This window comes from Phalangium opilio, unplaced genomic scaffold (assembly GCF_054372755.1).
Source record: "Phalangium opilio isolate 3A_F unplaced genomic scaffold, DU_Popi_V2 ptg000082l_1, whole genome shotgun sequence".
NCBI lineage: Eukaryota > Metazoa > Arthropoda > Arachnida > Opiliones > Phalangiidae > Phalangium > Phalangium opilio.
Genome location: NW_028324189.1, coordinates 1,888,303 through 1,914,341, shown reverse-complemented (window position 1 = coordinate 1,914,341; position 26,039 = coordinate 1,888,303). Strand labels below are relative to the sequence as shown.

At 32.5% G+C, this 26,039-nt stretch overlaps 2 protein-coding genes across 4 annotated transcripts in view; both read left to right on the top strand.

Moving 5' to 3' along the window:
* Positions 1-14,750, top strand: part of LOC149650822 (cytochrome P450 4c3-like) — a 35,163-nt gene extending 20,413 nt beyond the window's left edge. For 2 of the 3 annotated variants that reach the window (XM_089847468.1, XM_089847469.1), the window contains 9 exons: positions 10,396-10,508; positions 10,955-11,040; positions 11,295-11,488; positions 11,835-11,904; positions 11,965-12,091; positions 12,906-13,085; positions 13,162-13,402; positions 13,751-13,930; positions 14,345-14,750. In XM_089847468.1, the coding sequence (XP_089703594.1) occupies positions 10,428-10,508; positions 10,955-11,040; positions 11,295-11,488; positions 11,835-11,904; positions 11,965-12,091; positions 12,906-13,085; positions 13,162-13,402; positions 13,751-13,930; positions 14,345-14,502 (1,317 nt within the window). In that variant the 5' untranslated portion in view covers positions 10,396-10,427 and the 3' untranslated portion in view covers positions 14,503-14,750. Of the gene's footprint in view, positions 1-7,571; positions 7,767-8,196; positions 8,492-10,395; positions 10,509-10,954; positions 11,041-11,294; positions 11,489-11,834; positions 11,905-11,964; positions 12,092-12,905; positions 13,086-13,161; positions 13,403-13,750; positions 13,931-14,344 lie in introns of those variants that run through there. The other variant, XM_089847467.1, reaches the window with a different exon arrangement.
* A 6,091-nt stretch (positions 14,751-20,841) lies between these two features.
* Positions 20,842-26,039, top strand: part of LOC149650821 (protein qui-1) — a 50,277-nt gene continuing 45,079 nt past the window's right edge. The window contains exons 1-2 of the mRNA XM_089847446.1: positions 20,842-21,227; positions 21,344-21,410. The gene's annotated coding sequence lies outside the window, so the exon portion shown is untranslated. The remainder of the gene's footprint in view (positions 21,228-21,343; positions 21,411-26,039) is intronic.

The window sequence follows — 26,039 nt, the reverse complement described above, 5'->3', positions numbered from 1 at the left end:
CTTGATTAAAATTAATAATGTCTGATTTATATTAAATTTTGGAAAGCATCGCATTTATCGCCCTTGGCTATAATATTACACGATTATCAAACCCAATAATTGACCGTGAACCATCATTGCGTAAATGACCTTTCTATCCAAATTATGATATATAGCCACGGGCTAAATTATAAAGTATATATTGTCAAGAAGTGTCGTTTGTTAAAGTTTGTTAATGATATGATCTTCCCAGTGGGGGTTTATTATATAGGTCAGCTAGGCATACATACTAAACCTATACCTCCCAGTATACCCTTTTGCTAAAAATTCACTAATTATGGTGGATTTACCTTAGTCTAGCCCGTTTCCCCCCCATCCACACCCCCCACTCGTAACGCGGAAGTTAAAATTACAGTCCTGAGTGATAGGGGTTTCTTTTATATAGTTGATTTTAACACGCTTTAATTTTTTTTTTATTTCAATGAAAACGGAATTGGATTTTGAAGATTTTTTATTCTTCATTCTTAAAAGTGTTCTATTGTGTATTTACTATTTTGATTGGTTCTAACTTCTTATTATTATTTTTTTAATTTTCGTTTGGGAATATTATTATTGATGGTTTATTTCGGTGTTGATTGTTTAGGAGTAGGCCTAGAACACTTTGATTATTAATAAATTATCTTTTTATTTTTAATTTAAGGAGATTGCTGTTAAATTATGGTATATTAGTGTATTAAGGGTGATTCGTCGCTGTTTTAAACCAGAGTAGTATATAGGTTATGTGTTACGCTACAATTTAAATATATTTTATTTAATATACAGAGTGTTTTTGATACGTCTGCATGCATAAATTAAGGGGGATGTTCTTTGGGAATTTTGAGTCAAAAATGTAACTTCTATGATATTTTGTTTGCCCTAACACATTGGAGGGTTTTATTGGGATGACACCTTAAATTGAAGTAAGAAACTTTAAGAACACGCTAATTCAATTAAGAGTTCATCTTTAAAACAATTACTCCAATCAATACTTGTAAACTGTGTCCCTCAACGAACATTTTCCACTCAAATTCGATTCACATACTGTATTTCGGTCCTATATTACCATTTTCTGAGCACCCTCTATAGTAGTTGTACTTGAATTATATATATATATATATATATATATATATATATATATATATATATATATATACTCTAAATTTGCCAACAATAATCACGAGTCAATAATAGAGGAGGAAATGACATTAGAGTCAAACGAAGCGTTTATTTTCCCATTTAGGTATATGGGAATTATATGGGATAATTTTCACTGAAAGCGAGATTTTAAGGCGTCTACAATAATATACCGGCTTTTGAAATATTTTAGAACTATAGGTCTATACTTACTATACGGTTGACTCATAGAAAAAGGCATCGCGAGGAGGTACTGTTGCGTGAATGATTATCTAGATCAACGCATTAAGCTTTTTAATGCCTTAGAAACCACTTTTTATACTAAAAAAAAGAAGTGAAAGTTAATACTAATTTCCAATTAATATTAGATCAGATAATCTATAAGGATCATGAAGATTTGAATTAAAGGGATAAGCCGGGCTAGAATTTGTTTATTTTTAATCGAAAGAGCCAATAAAATAATCGAATATATCTATTGGAATTATGTCTCTATCTACAATATTAAAGGAGATACAAGCTATTAAATTTCCGTAATGGACACTTCTCCAAAAACACTGGGGAGTACCCTTATTGGACGCCTTGTACCACCTGACGGATTCGTCCAATAGGGGTGCTCGTAGGTAAGCCTAACGCGTAGTGTCACTCATTACGGAAACTTAATTGCTTGTATCTCTTTTAATATTGCAGATAGAAAAATGGTTCCAATTCATATATTCGTTAATTTATAAGCTCTTTCGATTAAAAAAGGAAATTTTTTAGCATGATGTATCAATTTAATTAAAATCGAATGGGTGCACGGTAATAATAAAAAATCTTAATTTTTTTTTAATATCTAAGATAATCTTTATGACCCTTATAGATTATCTGACCTTATTAATTGGAAAATTAGTATTATTTTTAAGAAGGGAATTTCCGGCGTACGCGAATTTCACGCATGGTTACCAGGATTAACAATGCGAAACCATCGTCTCGAAAATCTTTAGACGTACCTAGAAGTATATATATATATTTTTTTAAAATGAATATTTAACACACCTCAGCCTGTTTTTCATCAATGAATATATTAATGAATTTGATAGCGCGCGTTGCGTTTATCTGTACAGAAAAATGAGGGTCTGGATACATACATTAGGTTCAAAATTATAATATAATATCAAACGAGTAACAAAGATTTGTAAGCGTCGATCTACACTTTTAAATAGTTTGGTTGTGGTATCAGTTTGACACCATAGGAGGTTAGAAATCACGCGAAATATTATTAAAATCCCCCGCTAATTGCATATCTTTGAGTTCATTATTGGAGGATTATGAATAAATAAATCAAACAAAAAAAATAATAATAAAAAATTTTTAAATACACGATAATAAATTGAATATTTTATTTTCAAATGTAAAGATAGTTAATATTTAAATTTTATTACTCTTTTTGAAGTATTTTATTTAAAATTCTATCCCAGAGTATTTTTTTAACTATTTTATACTATATTTTACAATAATATTATAATTTCTTTTGTATTTAAATTTAATCTTGAGTGATTAAGCTTTAGTATGATCACCCATACCCTTAGAAGTACCTAAAATATAACATTTTCATATATAAATCGAGCTCCTTTCAAAGTGATTATGGGGTTTCATTGTTCTTAAACACATACCGGGATTATTTCGTTGTTTAAAAATTCAATTACGGGTTCCACCCTTATTGCGTTATTCGATACCCGCTTATTTTAGAGCTGAGGTATCTATTATATTCGGATTTTATTTATCTACGCCTTACGAAAGTATAGAAGGTTTTTAAAAAATCAAATTTGAAATTTATTGTTGCTTACAACCGTTCAAATTCAATAGAGGAGCGAGCGGAAGTCAAAATTGTCGTTCTATTTTCAAACGAGGACCGTAATTTCGCATTTTAAATAACTTAACCGAAGGTCTACTATAGCTTACTTTTGCGACAATTACAGCGTGGATAAGATCACCTCTCCAATATATGAATTATCCGCGATCACTTTATGATAAGGCGTGAGTGTACCAGAAGGGGATAATGGAAGAAGAGTGACACTCTGTATCCTCTTAATACTTTAGTTATGTAACATGATTCTTCCCAGGTGAGGGAACCCTATTTCTTTGCTCTCCTCCATGCTCATCTAACTTCAGATGGGCATCGCACCGTGCTAGGGTGAATTCTATAACTGTTTGGTATTTACTAAATCCTCAGCAATCAACCCATAAACCTTGATTGTCTTGACGTGGGACAAAAATCCACAAGCGCACCTTGGCCAATAATTAAGTGCTAATTTAGTAATGAAATGAAATGAAAAGGGAATTTAATGTGCATATAAAAAACTACAAAATAGTTCACTAGAATACACACATGGAATTAAATATCATCAGAATACAAATGATCACTGTACAGAAAAGATAATTACTATATACAATCAGACATGAATTAGGAACTATTACCGAATTTTAACTAAGTATACACCAAAATATATATGAATTATGAACAATAATGTGGTTCGATTTAGTAACCTTGCTCCAAATGTAAAATGATGTTGGGAAGAATGATGTTACGATTACCCGCTATGTTGTACACTTCTCTCTAAGAGAAGTATTATATACTTCTGATATAAACATTGATATCGTAGACGATGTCATTAATTTCAGATCAAGTGTTTGATGGTTTGATCTGTTCCACGCTGCTGTATTATTTTTAAATTTAAATTTAAATAAATATAGAAAAAAATATTGTTTTTCTGCAGTTGAAGTTAGGCTTTCGAAATAAAAATTTACACTAACAAAAATGAAGGTAGAAATTCTACTTTTTTTATCAACTAACCTCTCGCTGAGTTCATAGTTGTAGTTTATTTTGACCTAAAACCTATTTTTTTTATCTCTCCGAAGTCTCCACTAAGGAAGTTAAAATAAATTGCGCAATATTTTTCTAAAAGTGTTTTAATGTTTTAAACAAAATATTCATAATTTCTTAGTGTATCAAGCAGTTGAGGGAAATTAGGCTTAGCAATAGACCATTTTCAATTCGGGGGAGGTGGTGTAGTATATCTTAAGAAAACCAAGTGGTCAGGCGTCAAACTTTGTTTTACCCCCCCCCCCCGACGTTTGAAAAGGGTCAATTATAAGGCTAGAATTCAACTTGAGTCCAGCATGGTCAAGGTTAGGACATTAAATATTTCCCAGTAGGGGTGGTGGCACGTAATTTCGTTAAACAAGAGTTTACGAGTTCATTTGGCGGGAAATTGGGGTTAAGACTTTTAGGCTTTTGCTTAAATCTTTATAGACACGTGGTTTGTTTGAAAATTTATGTTACCGTGCCAAAGGGTGAAGTATTACTTCTCATCCGTCAAAATTTAAAGAACGTTGGAGAAAAAGAAAGAAGTTTTAAATGGATTTTAATAAATGATTTCTTTTCGGTTCCAGCCCTTTTTAAATAAATACACAACTCGAAAAACAAGTTAACTTTCGATGTCTTTAAGACAAATAATTTTTTTAACTTTTGTTTCTTTCAAAAGATTTTGAAGCCAAATATGTTTTTCTTTTATTGTTTGAAAAGAGTATTTGACCACCGTGAAACTTCCAAAGTTTGCAGTGTCGTTGCAAGGCTCTAAGAGATTATTATTAAATATAAATATCTTTGTGGACAAATACTATAGAAAAGTAACAGATAAATGGACCCAAATAGATTGGTCCTGTTGGAAAAATATCTAAATTCGTAATTACAAAATTTAATTATTTGAAGTATACAGGGTGTATTTGAAGCTGAAATCAAGGAGCATTAAACACCCTGTTTAAAATATTTTAAAATAATAAGACACAATAGCGAAACGCTAATAGAGTTTAGAACTGAAATAATAATGTTAAATATTGATTTCGTAAAATTTCGAAATAAGTAAATAATAATTTAGTATTTAAATAAAATAACATAGAACAAATTAACAAGTCTAATGCGTTCTCAGTTTGCTTTAAAAATCCCGTTGAAAACCGGTTTTAAACAAGCGATATTCGCTTTTCCTTTTAATATTGAATTTCTGAATAATTTAAAAAATAAATAAAAGTTATTTTCCCAGATGGGGATCTTTTATATAAAAGTATTCCATAAAGGACCACATATTGGTTATACGTATTTCCATGGGAATGTCAACGAACCATTACTAATTAATTCTGGAATCGTTTAATGAAAGTTTTCATATGGGAGCGATGAGGAAAACGTGTTCGTCGTCGTCGTAAATAAATAACCCAAAGGTGTAATAATAATAATATATGCCTAGTAGAGGTATTGCATTGCATTGCGCCCCCTTACAAATTTTTATATTTATGTTTAGTGACCTATAAAGCTCTAAATCTTCCTCTCCCACCCCCCGCTGCAGCTTTTATTCAATAAGTTTTAATTTATTTAATGGTAATTAACATTCGAAGGAAGATACATGGTACAGTACCGACCCATCCCAGTCTGGTCGCTCTTTGCGATAAAGAGATTTTATTTTATTTATTTTTTATTTTTACTCCAAAAATAGGACTATATCTTAAAGAAATGTAGGTTTACGAGCGTCGTTGCATTAATGCTTAGATAAAAAGTATTTGAATAAGTTCACAAAGTTTATTTAACCTTAGGCAAAATTACTCAAACTTCAAATTCCAATTTCGTTGGATTTAACTTGAACTTAAACTTTTAAACTTTAATACGTTTAATTAATATTCCTGCACGCGTTTTACTATTCTGGGTGTTTATGATAAGTCTGCCATAAATTCTTTTGGGTAATCGATTTTGAGTCGAAAATGTAACTTCTATCTCAATTTTGATATAAGGGACACTGTTTCAAATCGAGTTATGATTTGATGAGTATTTTAGGGATGGCCCCTGTGTTTTATTTTCTTAATTAAATTTAAGGGGTCCCTTAGGGCAAACAAAATGGAGATAGAAGTTACATTTTCGACTCAAAAACACCCCCTTAATTTATGGCAGACTTATCAGGAACAACCAATATACCCTTTAATCCGGTTCTAATATTTTAAACTTAAAAACGAAAGCTATCTTTATGTTGTAATATACTTTATACTTTAACCGCTAATTGCTGCAAAAACTTGAGTTTTAAGAAAATGTTAATATATATATGGGTCAGTTTTATTTACAAGTTTTAAACAACATTTAATTGGTTAAACCTCGTGAACTTTTTGAAGTTCAATTTTAACCCTTTTTTATTCAAATCACGATTCACGCGCGGGTTACGGTTTTATATTACGTAATAAGTTGTTGGTCGAACGTGCTAATCGGTATTGTATTTACTACGCTCAAAGGCAAAGCTCTTAACGACCAATTTTAAAATAAAATAGCCTATAGGATATATAATTTGGCGACTTTATATTTATATTTATTTTAAGCTATATATATATTTAGTTTTATTTAATATTATTATTTATTTTTAGGGCCTAACTATAATGATATAATGATATAATAATATAATTCGGAAATGGATTAAAAAAAATTAAGTTTTGAACTATAACTAAATGCGTAGAGTTTTAATTTTAAATTCAAATGAAAAATAACAAAGATCTAAGTGCTAAGAAGCATCCATGCAGATCATTTATAATTTTTTGACCCGCTTTTTTCGCATCCAAAGTGAATGGTATATTAAGAGTAAAAGTGTTTGTGTTTACTGGAGGGATGGCTATTGAGCTACTATGGAGAAGTAATTAAAAAATGCAGGCTTAGGCTAATTTTGATTATTTGTTTAATTACTCGAGCCCTGATTGTTGTAACCCCAAGTAGTGGTATCATTGCAAAGGAGAGAAGTTGAGCTATAACATATTCAAAAGATTTTCTTGTAGTTCTGAGCCTCTGCAATTAAGCTCATGTAAATCAAATGGAGATGCATTTTTTGCAGTATCTCTTAATTACTCGAGCCCTGATTATTGTAACCTCGAGTAATTAATGTCGTTGGAAAGAATAGACATAGGGGTATATCATACATGATGGATTTAAACTTATCTCTTATAGAACCAGAGTTATACCACTCCAAAAATTAAGGTAATAATATTAAACGTATATGCATACTTCATCACCGGAATTATACCATAATAAAATTCAAATGTAAGAGGGTGGTATGCTATACCCTTATCTACCCGAAAGTACCCGAGATAAAACGTTAAATATCTGTAGTATATACCCTACCAGCACCAGCACCAACACCACTAGAACTGTGACCCAGTTTTTCACTGTTTCTCGTCGACTATATCCTGCTGCTATTGAATGCATTATACCTTTCTGCTTTCGCTTTTTTAGAAACTCTGAACCAAATGAAAGTGTGTTCCCTAGATTTTTTCGGAAGGGAAATCCGTTCGGGGGGTTAATACTACCAACCCGGAGGAAAAAAGAACCTCTCTATGAATAAAACTGAAAATACGCCACTTTACTGCCATCACATTTGACGTAACTTTGACTCGAAGTAGTTAACGGTGTTTTAGTTTTAGTAAGGTTTCGCTCGTGCTAGGATGGTACATCGTTAGGCCCTAACCTCTTGTTGGATTTTGGTTTAAACCTCGCGTGTTCGATGGCATCGTTGATTTGCGAACGTGATATTGCAATTTGGGTTTATATTTAAAAGGTAAATTTTGATTTGAATGATTTTGTTTTTATTTTTATTTATTTTTTATTACTGTCTTAGAGAACGATTGTATTGTATTTTAATGAATTAAGTTATTTAATTTTTAATTATAAAACTAACTTATATTGACCAATAAGTCCTGGACTTCGCAATTAAATTTTTTCACATATTTTCCTTAGTATTTAAATTTGAAGTTTGACATTTTTAAAAAGGTCTGGGAAATTTGGTAGATACAAATGTTTATTTTTACAAATTATTTTTGTCAGTTTTAATTTCGAATTAAAATTGTATGGGAAAAATAGGACTTTAAATATAATTCGGTGAATTTTATTATTGCAATGTAATTAAATTCTATCTATTAAAATTAGGCCAAATAAATCGTTCTCTAAGATAGAAATAATATTAAAAATAAATAAATAAAATCTTTCAGGTTAAAATTTATTTCTCGCGAAATATATATTTTAAAGAACAATTTTAAACGAAAATGTCATCGGATTTGTTACCGGTCAGTTTAAGTACGTTAATTCCGTACAATTCATTATGGACCGCGGCGTGGACTACGGTTTTATTAGTGACATTAGTGCCGGCTACGTTTATGTTTCTTAGACTTAAACGGCGTAGTGATATGCTATGGAAAGTGCCGGGTTCAAAGGGCAACCCATTGTTTGTGGCTATCGCTGTTATAAAATCAATTTTGGCTAGTAAAACCGTTAACACCAATGTCAGTAAGTAATCCGACAGTTTTCTTTTTGTTATTATTACCAAATGTGTGAAATGGGAACGAGACTTTCCCGGAAATTGGTATACCCTTATCTTTTATATCTAATCGCGTATGGCTTAGCTTAAGGGCTGATTCCAGTTTGTTATAAATTCATGGGAAATACCTAATTAAGTTTTTTTTTACTGGGAATTACATTTGGATTTATACTAAATGCAAAGGAATTCTCAATAAAATTTTAAGTATTAACTATACTTTTTATAGAGAAAAATAATTTTACTATCATTACTTTAATTTAAAAATCAAAACATTAATTGTGTAGTAAGTTCTGAGATCCCATGTGAAGTCATGTTTTAAATGAAGTTTTATAGAATTTTATACAGTATTTTTTGTACATAAAACGTATTGTCACTTGGCTATCACACAGAAAAATATTAAATAATATTGAAGCATTAAATTAATATTATTTAAATTAAAATGATATTAAAACAAACTGTATAAAATTGTATAAAACTTTATTTAAAACTTGACTGTACATGAGATCTCAGAAGAATTTACGGTGTAGCAAGTCCTAAGCGAGCATGGCGTATTTTTACACGTTAATATTTTTCGTTAGAATTCAATTATATTCAAATCTTCGAATTAATATATTTCTGATTGAAGATTTACGAGTGTTTTTTTTTTCTTATTCTTATTTATTTTTGCACGTGAAGACAAGCCTAGAAAAACGTTCTAAAAATAAGAGACCTTTAAGTGTCTATTGGAGATTTATTATATCTGTTATCCTTCGAAATTTGGTGTCATTGTTTCTTAAACGTTCCGTTTCTCAAAAATGTGTGAGATTTTTTTCTTCTTCTCGAAAAAAACTCATTTTTTATTTTATATTTATTTATATAAGCGTGTCCTTCGTCGGGAACTAAATACAATATATTACTAACGAACAATGAGGATATAGAAATAGACCAAGAATAAGAAAATTCGAGAAAATTGAGGTGGAAAACACTTATCTAAAATCTTTTTAAAATTCGTCGAGAGATCTTAAAGAAATAGTACTCGATTTTCAGTTGTTAGTTAAAGGAACGATAAAAATAGTTAATGAAGCTTATTAACGTTTATTTTTGCGGGTTAGGTAAAGAAAATGTATGTTGCTTATCAACTGCACTTTAATCGCTAAACGTGTTTCGGTTATTTTTAATTGTTGTTAAATAAGAAATTTGGATTTTCTTTTCTTTTCTAATTAAGTAGGTTTTTTTAATGATTTTAATTTTAGTTTATTTAAGTGTTTTGGTTACAAATTAGGGTTAGCAGCAGCGGCTGTAGTTTTCTTCTTACAGTTTCAAAAATTTAATAGAATAATTTATTAATGTGGATGGGGTTGAAATAAATTATTTTTAATCAAAATTTAATTGTCTCATTAGTAATCCTTTAAACACCTTATTTTAGTATTTTGGTTAGAAATTTATCTTAGAAGCTATATTATTCGGCTTAGAATATGATTGGTATTTTATAAATTTTAATATTTATAATGGGTTACGGAATTTGAAATAAATTACTTTTAACCTTGGGAAAATTTAAATGTCTCATTATTAAAATTTTAAACAGCCCATAAAATTTGTTTAAAATATCAATAAATAATGTTCTCTTTAATTCTATGTGATCGTCAGGCGCTATAGTAGCATCTGAAAACGTGACATGAATATTAATTAGCTCGGGTTGAATGGAAATCGCACCCCGTTTTATGTTTGTATTTTGCACCGATTAATTTAATTAACTTTAAACGTATAGCGGCTGAAAATTGGTTTCAAAAATTAAACCCCCTATTTTCATTTAAATTAGGTGGTTTATAGTAAATATAGTTTTGGAATGAATTTCAGTAGTAATTATATTTATTTATTTATGTGTTTGTTACAGTGTCATTTCAAGTTCTCTGCGGAGTAACGCAAATGTTCAATGCCGACAGGATATTTCGATTTTGGTTTGGATTTCGACCCGTAATTGTTTTTTATAAACCAGAAACAATTGAGGTACTGTATTTATTGTTTTTAATTTAATTTTAATTACTTGTCGGATCATTAAAAAATAAATAAATAAATAAAATAGACCCATCTCTCCTTTGCGAAGGCTTGTTCACACTTTAACGAAAAAATTGCATATAAACCTCTGCATTTTTGCACGTGCAAATTTTAATCGATCAGATTAAAAAACTGAAGCTCGTGCGATTGATTATTTTGCACGTGCTATTTTAATACCTCGGAGTAAAAACATTTTAAGCTCGTGCTGTTAAAATAAACCTCTGCATTTCTGAACGTGCAAATTTTAATGACTCAAAAAAAAAAATAAAAAAATAAACGGTTGATAAAACATAGCTTAAAAATCCATTAGTTTTAATCCAACGCCCTTATAATTTCAAAATTTACCTAAACCCAAATATTAAGTAATATTTTAATTTACTTTTTTGTTGTTTAATTAGGTTGTACTAAGCAGTAACTCGATCCTAGACAAAAGTTTCGTTTATCAGTTTTTAAACGAATGGTTTAAAGCCGGACTTATCACCAGGTAAATATAAATATGAATATAATACGACTAAATTAACCTCATTAGAATTAAAGAAATATTGCGATAATTCTTAATAATTATTCGACCGGATTAAAATTAAAAGAAAAATGTTCTACGTGGATAACCATACGTGACTAGATTAAATGTCGCTAAAATTTAGTTTACTAATTGTTAAGTTAATACCGTATATCTTAAGGCGTCGATTGAATTAAATATACTTTTTTTATTATTATTATTATTATTTTAAATCTTAGTACCGGAACCAAATGGAAGAAACGCAGGAAGTTGTTAACTCCGGCTTTTCATTTTCGCATTCTTGAAGATTTCTTACCCGTTATCAATGAACACGCTTCCGTTTTAGTACAGAGATTGAATCAACAGGCGTCTCATGGCGCGGCATTTGATATGGTGCCCCATATTACATTGTGTTCCCTCGATATACTATGCGGTAATTATGCAAATTAAGTACAGGGTGTTTTTAAAAAGTATAATTATAGGACCATAGTGGGAAATCGATTTTGAGTTATAATGTTCTATCACATTTTGACAGTCTAAACAAGGTACGATTAGTCATTGAAATTACATTTTTGACTCAAAATCTCCCACTTTTGGTCCCACAACCCTTTTTGGATCACAACAATTAAGAAATAATTGGGATTTTTTGGATAAATTTGATCAAATTTAATCATAGAAAACTCCTTAATGACCTTTTTAAGGGTTTTTTTAAATAAAATGCGATCTTGTCAATAAATTATTGAAATTAATAAGTGATTAAATTCATCGCCATTTTTCAGAAACCGCCATGGGAAAATATGTTGGCGCTCAACAAAAGGCAGAGAATCCGTATTTGGATGCCCTGGGCGAGTAAGTTAATTAAAAATAGATCATTATGTTAATTAGTAACAATATATAATTAAAACTCAGGGCTTCTGAAATGTTTATGTACCGTATTATGAGACCGTGGTTATGGCCTGATTGGATATTTTATCTGTCACCTGGTGGTAGACGTTTTAAAGAATGCATGCAACATATGGGAGATTTCACGAGAAACGTAAGTGACCTTTGAACTCGCTTGTAAAACACGTGGATAAACAGACCACGAGGTTACGAGGGCTAGCGCGTGAGTTGAATAAATAAATAAATGAAAACTCATTATGAATTTATACATTTTTTTCCTGTAGTGCGCTTAGCTTATTTCTCACAAAATTGAAATCAGAATTTGAATATAGTTTCCGGGTCAGAAAGTTTAGTGTTGTCACTTTAGGGGGATTTTTTTTTTCTTTCTTTTTTTTTCTTTTTCAAACACGCTTGGTTGCTTAGATGGATTACCTAATCTTAACTCTCGTTCGAATTCCGAGAAAGCGGTCTGAAAACTCGGAACTAAAACTTGCGGGTCGGATTAACAGGAAATATTTCCGGAATTAGGCTTAGTGATAAATTACTCTTTATTGTGGTTCTGCTGGGGTCGTTGCTTATTTTATTTATTTTTTCTTTTTCTTTACCGGGTCATGTGGGTGTCTACGTCATGATTGAAATTTTTGTTGTACAAGTATTGTACGATCATGGATTATAAATTTAATTACAGATATTACTGTTTAAAGCTAGGTGCACATGGGGACATGAAAATTATTATCTTTGTTTATTTTTTTGGTATATCAAGGTCACTTGACGTTAGTGTTTGAAGGGTCACAAAATAACACGTGGGGACATAAAATTATTATCTGTATTTTTGTTTGAAGGGTCAAAAAAATTACTTCTTAATTTGCTGTTAATTGAATTCATTTTGTTTAATTATAAAGTTCAGGGATTAATTAGCGGACGAACTTAACCCTTTTTTACTGATAATACCTTTGATATCCAATTAGGTTATTCGCGAAAGGAAAATTGAAATGATTCGACGTATCAAATCAGGCGAAGATTCCGACGAAGAATTTAATATTAAAAACCGCAAGGCATTCTTGGATATTTTAATTCGTAACCATATAAACGATGAATCTTTTACGGAGGAAGATATCCGAGAAGAAGTTGATACCTTCATGTTTGCGGTAAGATTTAATTAAGCTTAATTAGTTGTAGTATTAGTAGTGCGGGGGGTCGAAGGTTACATTGTGATTCTTTTAGGGTCACGATACGACCGCAGTGGGGATGAGCTGGACTCTCTACCTTATCGGTTTAAACCCTGAGATTCAAAAGAAAATTTTCGACGAAGTCCAGTCCATTTTTGGTGACGATAAAGAGCGACCCGTCACCATGGATGACATCAAAGAAATGAAGTACATTGATTGCGTCATGAAGGAAAGTCAACGTATTTACCCCTCCTTGCCCCTGATTGGACGAGAATTACACGAGGACGCTGTTATAAGTAATTATACCTAGTTATTAAATTACATTTTATAGTATTTATATGCTTTTTATATATTTATTTACTTATATATTTACTTATTTATATAATTATTATATATATATATAATTATTATATATATATATACTTATTTATATAATTATTATATATATATATATATTTACTTATCCCGTGAATCCTACGTGATTCTTTTTATGCACAATAAACCTCTATTCTATTCTATTATTTATATATATTTACTTATTTATATATATTTACTTATTTATATAATTATTATATATTTATTTACTTATATTTTTTATATATTTATATAGTTATTTATTTCTATGTTTAATTATTTTTTCGTAGATGGCCACAAGGTTCCGGCGGGAACGGGTCTAATGCTGTTCACATTCATGTTACACCGCAATGAGGAAGTATTTCCCAAAGCGGAAGTCTTTGACCCGGACAGATTTCTCCCCGAAAATTGCTCAGGAAGACATCCTTACGCTTATATACCATTCTCGGCCGGACCTAGAAATTGCATTGGTGAGTAGCATCATATGCTTTTTTATCCATTTTATTATTTCCGTATGCTTTGTGCAATTAAACACTTAAAATAGCGGCAATCATAACTCGTTTTTATTTGGTACTAAAACAAGAACAATAGTATAACCACATCATTTTCACGTTGTCTGCTTTTGACTATTTGCTAGTTTAAGTTTTACGAATGATTAATGTGGGGCTTGGTTTGTTTCATGTTCATTCATGATCTAGTTATGAACAATTTCCTTCTTTTGTTTCTTAGTGCATTTTGCACACTTGCTAAACGCTGCAACGCGTTGCCCTTGGTTTTGGATCAATTTTTTTTTTCTTTTCCAACTCGCTTTCCATTCAAGCAGCTTACGACCTTTGACCTTTGAGGTTGATCTATCTCTCTCCATGACCTTTTCTTATCAACAGGTCAAAAGTTCGCTATTATGGAACAGAAAGTTGTTTTGGCCAACATTATCCGAAATTTTAAATTAACCTCTTTGGAGCCTCGAGACAAAATTCAAATGGTCTCCGAAATGGTCTTGCGTTCGGAACATGGCATCAAAATGACCATCGAACCGAGATAAATTTTAAGGCTTAATTATAAGCCTATTTTTTTGTTTGTTATCTAAGCACTGAACACACAAACACACTCACACAAAGATCGCGATTGCGTTCATTTGTTTTTATGAAATATAATACTCCAAAGTGTTTACTATAGGTAAACAAAATAATACTCAAAACAAACAAACACATAATTTACATTACAGGTGTAAGTGAAATTATTCGTAATGTCACTACAACACATTTTTAGAGTTTATTAAATTCTATTTTATTCCCATGTTGGTCTTATCGTACGTTGGTCCTACAGGGAAGTATATTATTTAAAACAATATTGTTATTAGTTAGTAAAATGTCAAAAATTCAGATCCTTGGCAAAAACGTAAGGCCTTAGGACATTCTCGGAATGTTTTTATTTAAAATTGAATTTTTTTTTTATTATTTTTTTTTGGCCAAGGAGGTTTTAGAGGTTGGTTTTGTCCCGTTACCCCGTGGGTTGTAAAGACTTCACTCCTACAATTTTTTGTTTAACTTAAGAATTAGTTGTCATGGCAACGGAACCCGAGTCACGTCGTCGCTAGAGTTTAGACTTGGGACTCCATCATCGTGTTTTTACACGTACTCTATAGGCAAAGTCAGTGTTTTAACCACTGTTCTTTCGCGTTTTACCACCAAGATTGCATCAGAGGTCAAATGGTTTTTTTTCTTTTTTCTTTACTTTATTTCATTACTTTTTTAAATTTAAACCCTTTCCCCTTCACAATTTTCGTTGGAATTTTGGGACAACACATCGATTGGAATTAGTTGATGTAAATTCCTAAAGATACAAGGGATAAAAAATCTCGTGAAATTAATTACACGTCACGTGACGTTTTTTTTAATTTTATTTTTCAAAAGAAGGGGGAAGTCGGGTCACGTGCTTAAAGTAAAACACGTGGATTATTTGGCGCGGTTTAAATTTTGAGAGTGATTTGCGTTTGCATTTTTATGCATTGCGCGAGAAGCTATCCTCAAAGGCGAATTCAAATTTAAGTAGTGAAGATTAATAATTTACCTTTATATAATAAACAACTTGCTAATTATATAGTCATTAAAATTCAGATACGCTTGGACCTATTTTTAAACAAAATAATTTTAAAAGGGCCATGAAGAGCTATCTACTAATATATTAACGTATCCTTACAATATCAACAAGTGTCCAGACGACTCCAGAGAGAGAAAATGTTAAGGATATATATGTGTGTAATATTGCGAGGTGGTGATTCTCTCGCCGGAGCTAAAGGTGAACAGGCAAAGGTATAAAGCAGTCACGGTAAGCCTCGCTTACCTTACCTAAGGAACGAGCTAGGCTAAGGCGATCGATTACAAGCAAAGGAAAAGAGAGTATATAGGGTTGCTAGGGCGACTAATAGGTAAGCTATGCCAGCTCAGAACCCGCATCCAAAGAGACGCTCCTCTGAAAATATATGAATTCGGAATTTGTACAGTACGCTTTTGATATAGTCCGAGCAGCTCACCTGTAAAGATGACCCCCCCCCCCCGACAACACACCTTTCCCGGCTTTGTGACGTAAATACGTCTAATTTACAATATTTTTATTGTTACGATTATTATAATATAATTCAATTCTGTTCAAGATATTTGTACAAGGAATGGTACAGTTCAATTCATTATGAAAAGCTTCAAGCTAGCTTACCTAAATTACATGGAAAAGGCGGGAATGTTCTGTTGGAAATGGGTGACCCCTAGGGAAAGAAAGGGAAATAAATATTGAAGTTTCCCTTAATAATTAATATTTGGGAATTTCATTTGGGTGCCATTGTTTTCAAGTTAAGATTGATTATAGTATTTTACGGATGACCCCTTAAAATTAATTAAAAAACAGAAATTCAATGATTTATAATTTAATTGAGGGGTCATCCCTAAAACACTCTTGAAAATCATAACAGAAATGGAGATAAAGTTATATATTTTCGACTCAAAACCGTGCACCCAAAGAACATCCCCCTTGCATGCAGACTATCAGGAACACCCTGTTTATTCTCTATTGAGAGTGTTTGTTCACCAAATTTATATATTATTGTTTAAAAAAGCCTGAAGGTATTGATATCCCTTAGACATATTTTCAGCGTTATTGTTTTGATATTATTTTTATTTGTACAAGAATGAAACCTATAGTGGTGGTTTTATTCCAGTACAGTTTCAGGTTACCCCCTGTTTCCCTACTCCTCCTACTCCTACTCCTCCTCCTCTCCCTCCCTCTCTCTCTCTCGCTCTCTCCAATCATTTGTAGTTGCATTCTTTTTGGATGCGTGGTTACGGAGGTTGCTTGTATTCCGATGCAGCTGTTACATTTCGGTAACCGCACCAGCAACTACCGCGGATTCAATTATTTTTCCATTCCACTTCAGCAAACCAAAAAAGAATGCAATTTTTATAAAAGGGAATATAACCCGTCAAATTATTGCGTAATAAACCTTTATATAATAATATTGTTTTCCGTCATACACGTGGAAAGGAACGTCTCGGGTCTGGTTTATATTCCCTTTAAAAGGTTCTGTTCGTATCCCCCCTATCTCCGCGTTTTATTCAATCATTTGTTTAAACTTTACAAACAATTTTGAAGTTAGGTGAATATAATTGAAAATCAAAGGATGATTTTGAAATACGGATTATGTTCTGTTTTTATTATTTTTGAAACCTCATTCGTATTTTGACTTTAGTAAAATGTTTTATACGGGCTTCATATCTTCTTTAAAATATGCAGAAGTCCATGGCAATATTCATAATTTTATTTCAAATAATAAGAAAAAGTGTGAACCTTACCATTACCATTAGAAACCGGTTCTTCTTTAGTCCTTCTTAGCTTGTAATTGCGTTCCTCCAAAAACCAAGAAAAAAAAAAGGGAGCCATGACAATTTGCATATCAAATGAAATGTCCATTAACCGGGAGTTTTCTATTAACTTATTCGTACTTGTTTGATTAATACGTAAAAAGGTTAAGTATACTTTAAAGTTTCTTAAGGGGTTTTTATATTTCGGTTGTATTAACAGAGTATTCGCGAATAAATTGGAGGAATTTCGTGTTCAATTCTTGAATTTTGCCAGAGGGTAAACAGAATAAATTTGAATATTAGCGTCTGGCGCTAGATGATTTTTAACGTTACGTTAAAGAAAAAAAGAAAATACCCCCCTTGGAAATTTATTTCTTGTTTTATCTCGAGTTTATTTCTTCCACACGATTATTTTTAATTAAAAATGTAAAATTACAAACAAATTAAAAAGGATTCATAAATGATAATATTTTATAATAGCAGAAGGATTCATACCATTTGTATAAACTATCTATTATTTTTATATGCCCTTGGTCAGAAGTAGGATGAGACTAGAAGTAAAGAGCTCTAGCGTTGGTAATAGATCCTGGCACTAGTGGACAAATTTGAGGATTTTATGCCGCTTCCATCGCGCCTACACTAGAGAGAAAAAAACTGGTCAAGTTCCAAAAAATTCCTACCCCTTCCCCTCATCCTAAAGCCGCGGAACACGGACGCGGGTGCTTGAATTTAGTTCGGCCGTCTACCACCGCGAGCGTCTCACGTTTTGGAGGGAAAACTCAGAAACCGCTACCAGAGGGCCAACCGTTGGTGTGTTATCAAGAATATTCACTTTCGCCAAGTGAAGAATTTGGTTACCTCAATACTTCTTGTCCCTTATCCTACTTCTGCCTTGGTAAATCTCGATCAAAATATAGTGATTTCTTTAGCCTTTTTTATTTATTGAAAACCGACCATATCAGTGATGTCGGTTTTTCTCAATATAAAACCTTCATCGGCAATGAAAATAAAAGTTATGTGTACAGACATTTACAGAAAACCATCTCCCTTCCTTCCCCCACCCCATAACCCTCCGTACTGCCAAAACCTTTCAAAGACATTGAAGAAATGTCTAAGAAACCTTCAGTTCTTTAAAAAAAAGCCCCAAGTTTTATGAGAAATTCAGGTCTGCCAATTCTTTCAACTCTCTGTATTGATTGTTAGTACTGTACAATCAATATGGGATGAACTATTAGAGGGGGAGACGAATGGCCCAAATTGATTGGTCAGTCGAGTGGAACCAAAAGTGAGACAGCGTTTCAAAAGACGTCAGAGCAGGGAATCACAATTTATGACTGGTAGAAAGGAAGGTTGCCTTGTTGCTCAAAAACCTCATTCTCCCAAAATGCATAGATATCTTCAATTTATTTAGGTTGTCATTCTTATTAAATCAACGCAGGAATCTTCACTTTTTGATATACTTCTCATATCTATGATAATATATTGGACTTTTTGGCTTACTGTGAAGGGTTGTCACATTAAGGGGGGTAGGATAGCATGACCAAAATATTTGCGAGAATGACCCAAGTTTCTCTTAAGTTCTGAGATACGACCACTGATATTGCTTATCGCAATAAGAAAAGAGAAAAAAAAATATCAAAAAAATATCCCTTACGTGAACCACTCCTTTCGTGAACTGAATTGAACTACTATGAAATTAAAACAATAATAAAAAAATCACTTATAAGTAGTGTATTTTTGTAAGGCTTTCATCCTACAAAGTATTTTGCCGCCTTTTTATTTTTGCTTTGGTCCCTTTTTCTTTTGGGACTTTTTGGCATCTTTTGGGACCCCTAGCATCATTTCAGTTTATAAATATAAATAATATAACCCCCTATCTATATAGACATTTTTTCCCATGACCAAGGCTTAGAGTATCGGCATTCTCAATTTATGATGCCGAAAGTTTTGATGGGTAACGTTTTTCTGCATTATTTAACTTATAAAGAATATTTTTCTACCGCTGCCACGTTCTCTCTCTCTCTCTCAGAGAGTCTCTCTCTATGGACGGAAAACACACAGTTTTTATTTGTAAAAGTTCGTCCCACATTCAAGGTTCAATGGTAAAGAAACGCTGAGTTTTAACACGGTCCCTTTTTATCTAACGTAACCTTAGATTGGGATGTATCGGAGAAATGTTTTCTAGGCTTCATTTGTGTTTAGTTTTATTCTCAAGGTATTTCTCCCTTACATCAGTCTTAGAAAGGACCGCTTCTCTTTATTATCGAGGTCGTTTTTAAATGCAATCTAAGACTGAATTTCGGACCACTTTAACTGCACTATCTCCAAATGTTTATCATGTATGGGATTTTTATTTGCTTTCCTCGTATTTATTTTTATCGGGAGAATAAAGCGAAGTTAAAGGCGGGGATCCGTTATCCATAATGCTATTTGAATCCCCGCCTTACACTTTGGTGTAATTTCATCTTGAAATTATCTTATATAAATTACACTTAGAAATAAAAGGTTCCCTTTCAATATATTTTTTCTCCTATGTATCTTTTGAATTACTAAGTACTAAATAATTAAAACTATCTTATATTTAATTTAAATACACATTAAATTTTTATGGCCCTGGTGACTCGCTTTAGAGGGTTATTTAATATTTATTACGAATTTATTTTGGTTAATATTAACTTTACCTTAATTTTTAATACATTTTTTCGCCAAATTAAATATTGCTATATTTCAGGGAAAGCCAGCTTTCAGGGTGAAACTACCCCATGTTAATCCTACGGCCCCTGTAGAAATGTTTAACCCGCAATACACTGGTGTTCAGGGTGAAGCTACCCACCAGGCGACGTCCAAATTTTTCTTTTCATATTTTAATACTTCAAATACTAAAATAAATAATTTATATTATTTAAACCGAATTAATTTATATAATTAAATTTAAAATACTTAAATTAAATTATACATAATCAATCGTCACTAATTAAAATATAGTAAAAAAAAATGTATTGCTTATACTTAAAATACTAAAATAAACAATAACAATAATTCATGTTATTTAAACCGAATTAATTTATATAATTAAATTTAAAATACTTAAAATATAAAATATTTAAATTAAATTAAACATAATCTATCGCCACTAATTAAAATATAGTTAAAATTTGATTGTTAAGTAAATAAATAACCTCTTCACGTAATTTTAACTAAACCAAACTGTATTTATATACAGTTAATATTTTAAGCCTCTTATAAATCCTGTAATAGAGGTAATATACATTTTGTAGACATTATACGTTATATAATATAATATGGTAAAGAAAGAAAAAAGGAAGAGAAGGTAAAATAGTAAAGGGATCTTATCCAATGTTTCGGGATTTATCCGTACGAGGTCGCGTAGACGCCTACGATGACGCGGTGAAGGTGGACGCTAGGCTTAACGTGGTTCGATATTTTCGGGGTCGGCCCCTGGTGTAAGCTAGGGGGATCTTTTCCGTTCAATTCCTCTCTCTCTCTCTCAGTCTCAGACTCAGTTTTGTAACGGTGATCGGACGAGAAACGGGGACTGCCTTGCATTTTCGCGCGCGTTAAAAATATTACGTCAGAAGTAAATAAATAAACAAAAAAATAAAAATAAATACTCTCCCTCCTAAACCGAGAAGTAAAAATTCAAGACGGAAGTATACAGTATTTAGCAAGGAGATTGCTAAGCCTATTTTGTATATTTACCCGCCAAAAACGTGTAAATTGTTAAAAATATATTTGGTGTTCTTCAGCGCGGATCTCCCGCCAATTATATTTAAAGGGTCAGGTGTTTTGACGTTTATAATCCGGCGGCGTTGACTTCAATTTCACGCGTGCACGAGACGCACGTTAATTATAAAAACACGCAAATTTATTAATATGAGAAATTTTAAATATGGTGGTAGGTTAATTGGAATTAATTTTTAATTAATTGTTTTGCAGTGGTGTTGTGATTGATTTATTTATTTTTTTAGAGTTAATTTCTTATTTATTAATTATATGTATTTGTGTTTACAGGAATTTTCCGTGATACTTGAAGTTTAACTTGGATTTTCTTATTATAAAGTCCTGGAGTTTGATTGCGGTAAGTTTTGTTAATATTTATTTAATTAGTATTATAATTTTTAAAAACTCGGATTTTAAGTATGTATTAATGCGGTTTAAAAATTCGACTCCAAATTAGTCTGACGTAAATTTATACATTTTATACAAAAATATTTGTTAATAAGTCGCCAAAATGAACAGTACGCTTTTCTGGCGAAGGCTTGCTTATTCCTTAATGGTTTTGTTTTAAAAATATATGAACAGCGTAACGCTATATGAATATTCAATTTTAAACATGAATATTGAAGAAAGGTTATTCCTTTCGTATTTACGAGTAGCTAAATATTATTATGCAGGGTTCTTACTGAACCTGGATAACCTGGAACACCTGGATAAGTCAGGGATTTGCAAAAGGGATTTAAAGTTTCTCCCTAAAAACTAAAATCAGGGGTTTTGTTTGTTATATCAAACCATGATTGCTTCAAGCAATGATAAATATGGGCTGCAGGTGTAATTATGAAGTGGACTCTGGTAAACACCTTAAAATGGTCAGGGGTGATATTGGGAAAATTTGGTCAGGGGTGATATTGGGAAAATTTGGTTAGGGATAAGCTGGAAAAGTTAGGGAGATTTTCAATGTAAAAATTTAATCCAAACCCTGATATACTTAATTCTATATTCATTACATTATTAAATCAACTCTTTTTAATACCTCGACGAGTTCACGTGCAGGAGCGTTTAAAATATTTCTTTTTATGCAAAAACAGTTTACAGCTGTGTTTGTTAGGGGAAGCCGGAGTGCATGGGGGAAAATGGTGTGTGTTGGGGATATTTTTAGCTCCTTTCTCTCAACATAAAGTCGCAATTTACACTAGTATAGGTTCAGGGGAACCCAACGTACGTACCATTTGTCATTTGGGAATTCTAGAGTTACCAGGAATTTTTAAATTCGTTCGCGCGCCCTACACGGAAATAATCGTTAGTAGCTCGTAGCCCGCACCGTTAGGACTTTGAAACGGTTAACGGAATTGCAATTGGTTTGGTTAAAAAAGCAATTATCGGACCTGCCCCGTTTAACGACTGAATTGACTTTAATTGTCGTTTCGAACTCTACTTTCGAAGACTACAGTGTCATTTAGAATTACAATTTTACTGTTAGAGGAAATGATCGATGTTTTGATGGAATTTTTGGCTCTTAACCTAAAGTGAATCTCAGTCCTTTTAAATTTTATTTTACTTCGTGCAAATTTCCTTGAAGAGAATTCATTGCCTTTGAATGTCTTTAAGGGGTCATGCGTAAAGTAAAACACTCTAAACATAATTTGAAAACGGTGACCCGGACTGCAAAAATGTCGTGGAATATTTATGATTTGAAATCGTTCACTGCACTTACTTGCAGACAAACCCTTCAGAAACACGCTGTTGTCAATGTATATCGTATTTTAATTGGACAAACATTAATTTTATTAAAAGAAAACAAAGGAATTGGTTCTCGTTTTGTATAGTTTAACCAATTTAAATTTGAAACTTCATTATGGCCTGCAAGTACAATAACAACAATTTTGGCGTTTATTACCCCTCACTTTAATATGAGAGTACATTACGATATGAAAGGTATTATATTAAAGTAACTTTCACTTTATTTTGCTTTGCACATAAATAAACAAAAACATAAACATAAACCCCAAAAAATATATTACACTTCTTCGGTTCAAGTATTACCCAGAATGCCTCCTGACTATTTCATGGTCCACTGTATATAGAACGGGTTAAAAAAATAGGCGCCAAAAAGCCCCCTTCGTTTATAAGACAGAGCTAGTGCCTTTATACGTTCACCTTAATTCCAGTTTGGACCCACTAACGCAGTCGCGTAATTTACGTGGGCTTTACCCCTTTCAAACTCTCCCCCCCCTTAGAAAGCAATCCATTCTCTCGTAGCGGAACGAACCGCCATTTACATATCACGAAAGCGACGGCGGTTTCGCCCAAATTGAATTTTCTGGGGACCAGGGACTCAGGGAGGGCGCGTGCCCTACTAGCTAGCTAGCTGCGTTGTCTGTAAATCTCTTTTTATTCTTTTCCCGCCCAAATTCTCGCGCCAAACTATACTAACGCGACCCTTACCACCCACCCCTTCACGTGCGCGTTTAACAAGAACGCGCCTTTTTACTTAATTCTCGTGAATTCATCCTTCAATGCATGCCCGTGATATAACCTATACACTTCATTTATTTAGAGTAGTAGCATCCCTTGTTAACTTTCCAAAGAATCGAATACAGTCATAGGCTAGGAGGTGCCATCTTAATCTTTTAAAATCCATAAGCACGCGCCAAATAATCTCGTACGATATGATGAATTCATAGATATTATAAATATATTAAAGGGTGTTGTACACATTCGATCAATTAAGAAATAACTGAGAATTTTCTGGATACATTTGATTAAATTTAACGATAGGAAACTCGATAATGACCTTTTTGAGAAGGGTGTTAAAATAAAATTAGATCTTCAGCATATAAATGCTACTGATCTCAAGGCGTATATAGCTCATTAATCATAATGGCTAGAATTTTTTTTTTTTTTTGGAACTTTTCCAATCCTTTTTCTCTCGTTTATGAAAGATTGTGTTTATGAAAGCTATCGCCGTTGGAAGTCATGGACGTTTTTGACCTAGCTTTCTTCGATTCTTAAAATAAAAGTAAAAAAAAATCCTTTTTCCCTCCAACACAGTTTCTTTCGAAAGAATGGACCAAAATTCATTTTTATTTTTTATTTTTTTTTCGCGTTAGAGGGGAAACTTGAATCACTTTTTTTACGAGAAAATAAAAATCGATCAGAAGGATGGGCCATAGTTTTCTTTTGTTTCATAGTAAAGGTCATGACCCCGGGCTAGAAAACGGAAACTTGACCCCACTTCCAAATTGCGCCAAGAAAGTAACCTAAACAAAACTAACCTAACCTAAGCCTAACACGTTAAATAGTATTATGGGGGAGGGGGAGGAGAATCAGGTTGCTGTAATATAGTCTGCTACAACGAACTTTCTCGTGACGTCACATCCTCACCTCCTATCGAGGGGTAGACGCTCTGGCTGTATGTGTACATCTGAGTTCAAAAGAGTTCTGCTTTGACAGTGCGTTGAGTTCAAATCCTTCGGAACTCACAGTTCAGCTTTGACAGTACATTGAGTTCAAGACATATTGTACACCAGAGTTCTCAAGTGTCTACCCTCTCGCCTCCTATCTCTTGGCGACCATATTGGAAGTCGTCAGCTTAGGTAATACAATTTAGACTATACCAATATATTGACGTCACGTCCACGTAGCTCCTCCCTTCTCTCAGTACCACCCTATTCCGTAACCTTGGTCTTATAAGGGATTGAATATCGTTGATCAATACAAATCCCTAAAACTTCAGGCGGCGATCGAGAATTGAAAGTGGTTAGCATCTCGGATAACGATGCTTTTGAGAAAAGTTTCAGTTCGATTTTTCTGGCCGCAAAATAAGCCATTAAACTAGATCAAACATAAAAGCTACACACCACAGTGGCCAAGTGACAGTGTTAAAGTTACGTCTATACTACCCCCCCCCCTTCCCCCCAATAACCCGCTATCGACACTTAACTTAGAAGCCGGTACTAAAAAAGTGCAGAGAACTTTTAACTTTTTATTATTGGCAGGCAAGGCTTAAAGACACTAGGCCTATTTTTATACTATGTAATACTTGAAATCGATAAGTGTTCTTGCTAGCTTGCTTGAATTGTATTGTATTATGGACATTTTTAATATTCTTTTGGTTTAATCGCGTCACGTGGCAATTAATTTTATCGCCAAATCTCGTGACCTTGTAAGAATCACGCGTGACATGATAAGAAGCACGTGCTCAAGTGCGGATCGCTACTTCCTGGTTTTTTATATTGAAGAATAATTAACGATAGTAAGGTTTATTCAGGGTTCATGCAAATAGTTAACAAAAAATTCAAGGAAAATTCGGAGAAATTTGTTAGGTTTGAGTATTAAGTTTGCTCTGAAATTACTTCAACAAAAGTCACTCCAGTTGTTGTTACTCCATATGGGAAAAAATCTGGAAAACTCAAGGAAATCTGTGTGTTATTGCTCCAAATATATAAAAACCTGGAAAATTCAGAGGAATATATGGGAAAAACCTGGTTATCGGTTTGTTATTGCTCCATATATGGGAAAAAACCTGGGAAACTCAGAGGAATATATGGTAAAAACCTGGAAATTGGTTTGTTATTGCTCCATATATGGGAAAAACCTGGAAAACTCAGGGAAATATATGGGAAAAACCTAGAAATCGGTTAGTTTTTACTCCATATATGGGAAAAATCTGGAAATCGGTTTGTTTTTACTCCATATATGGGAAAAATCTGGAAATCGGTTTGTTTTTACTCCATATATGGAAAAAAAACCTGGAAATCAGTTTGTTATTGCTCCATATAGGGAAAAAACCTGGAAATCGGTTTGTTATTGCTCCATATATGGAAAAAAAACCTGGAAAACTCAGGGAAATCGGTTTTACAATTGCTTTATGAACCCTGTTTATTGTTTTGACCTTGATATACTACAACGGTAGCGATCACCTTTCTCTTGCATCATGCGGAATAGTTTTGTATGGACAAAGCTTTTATATACCCAGTTTTCCTACCCC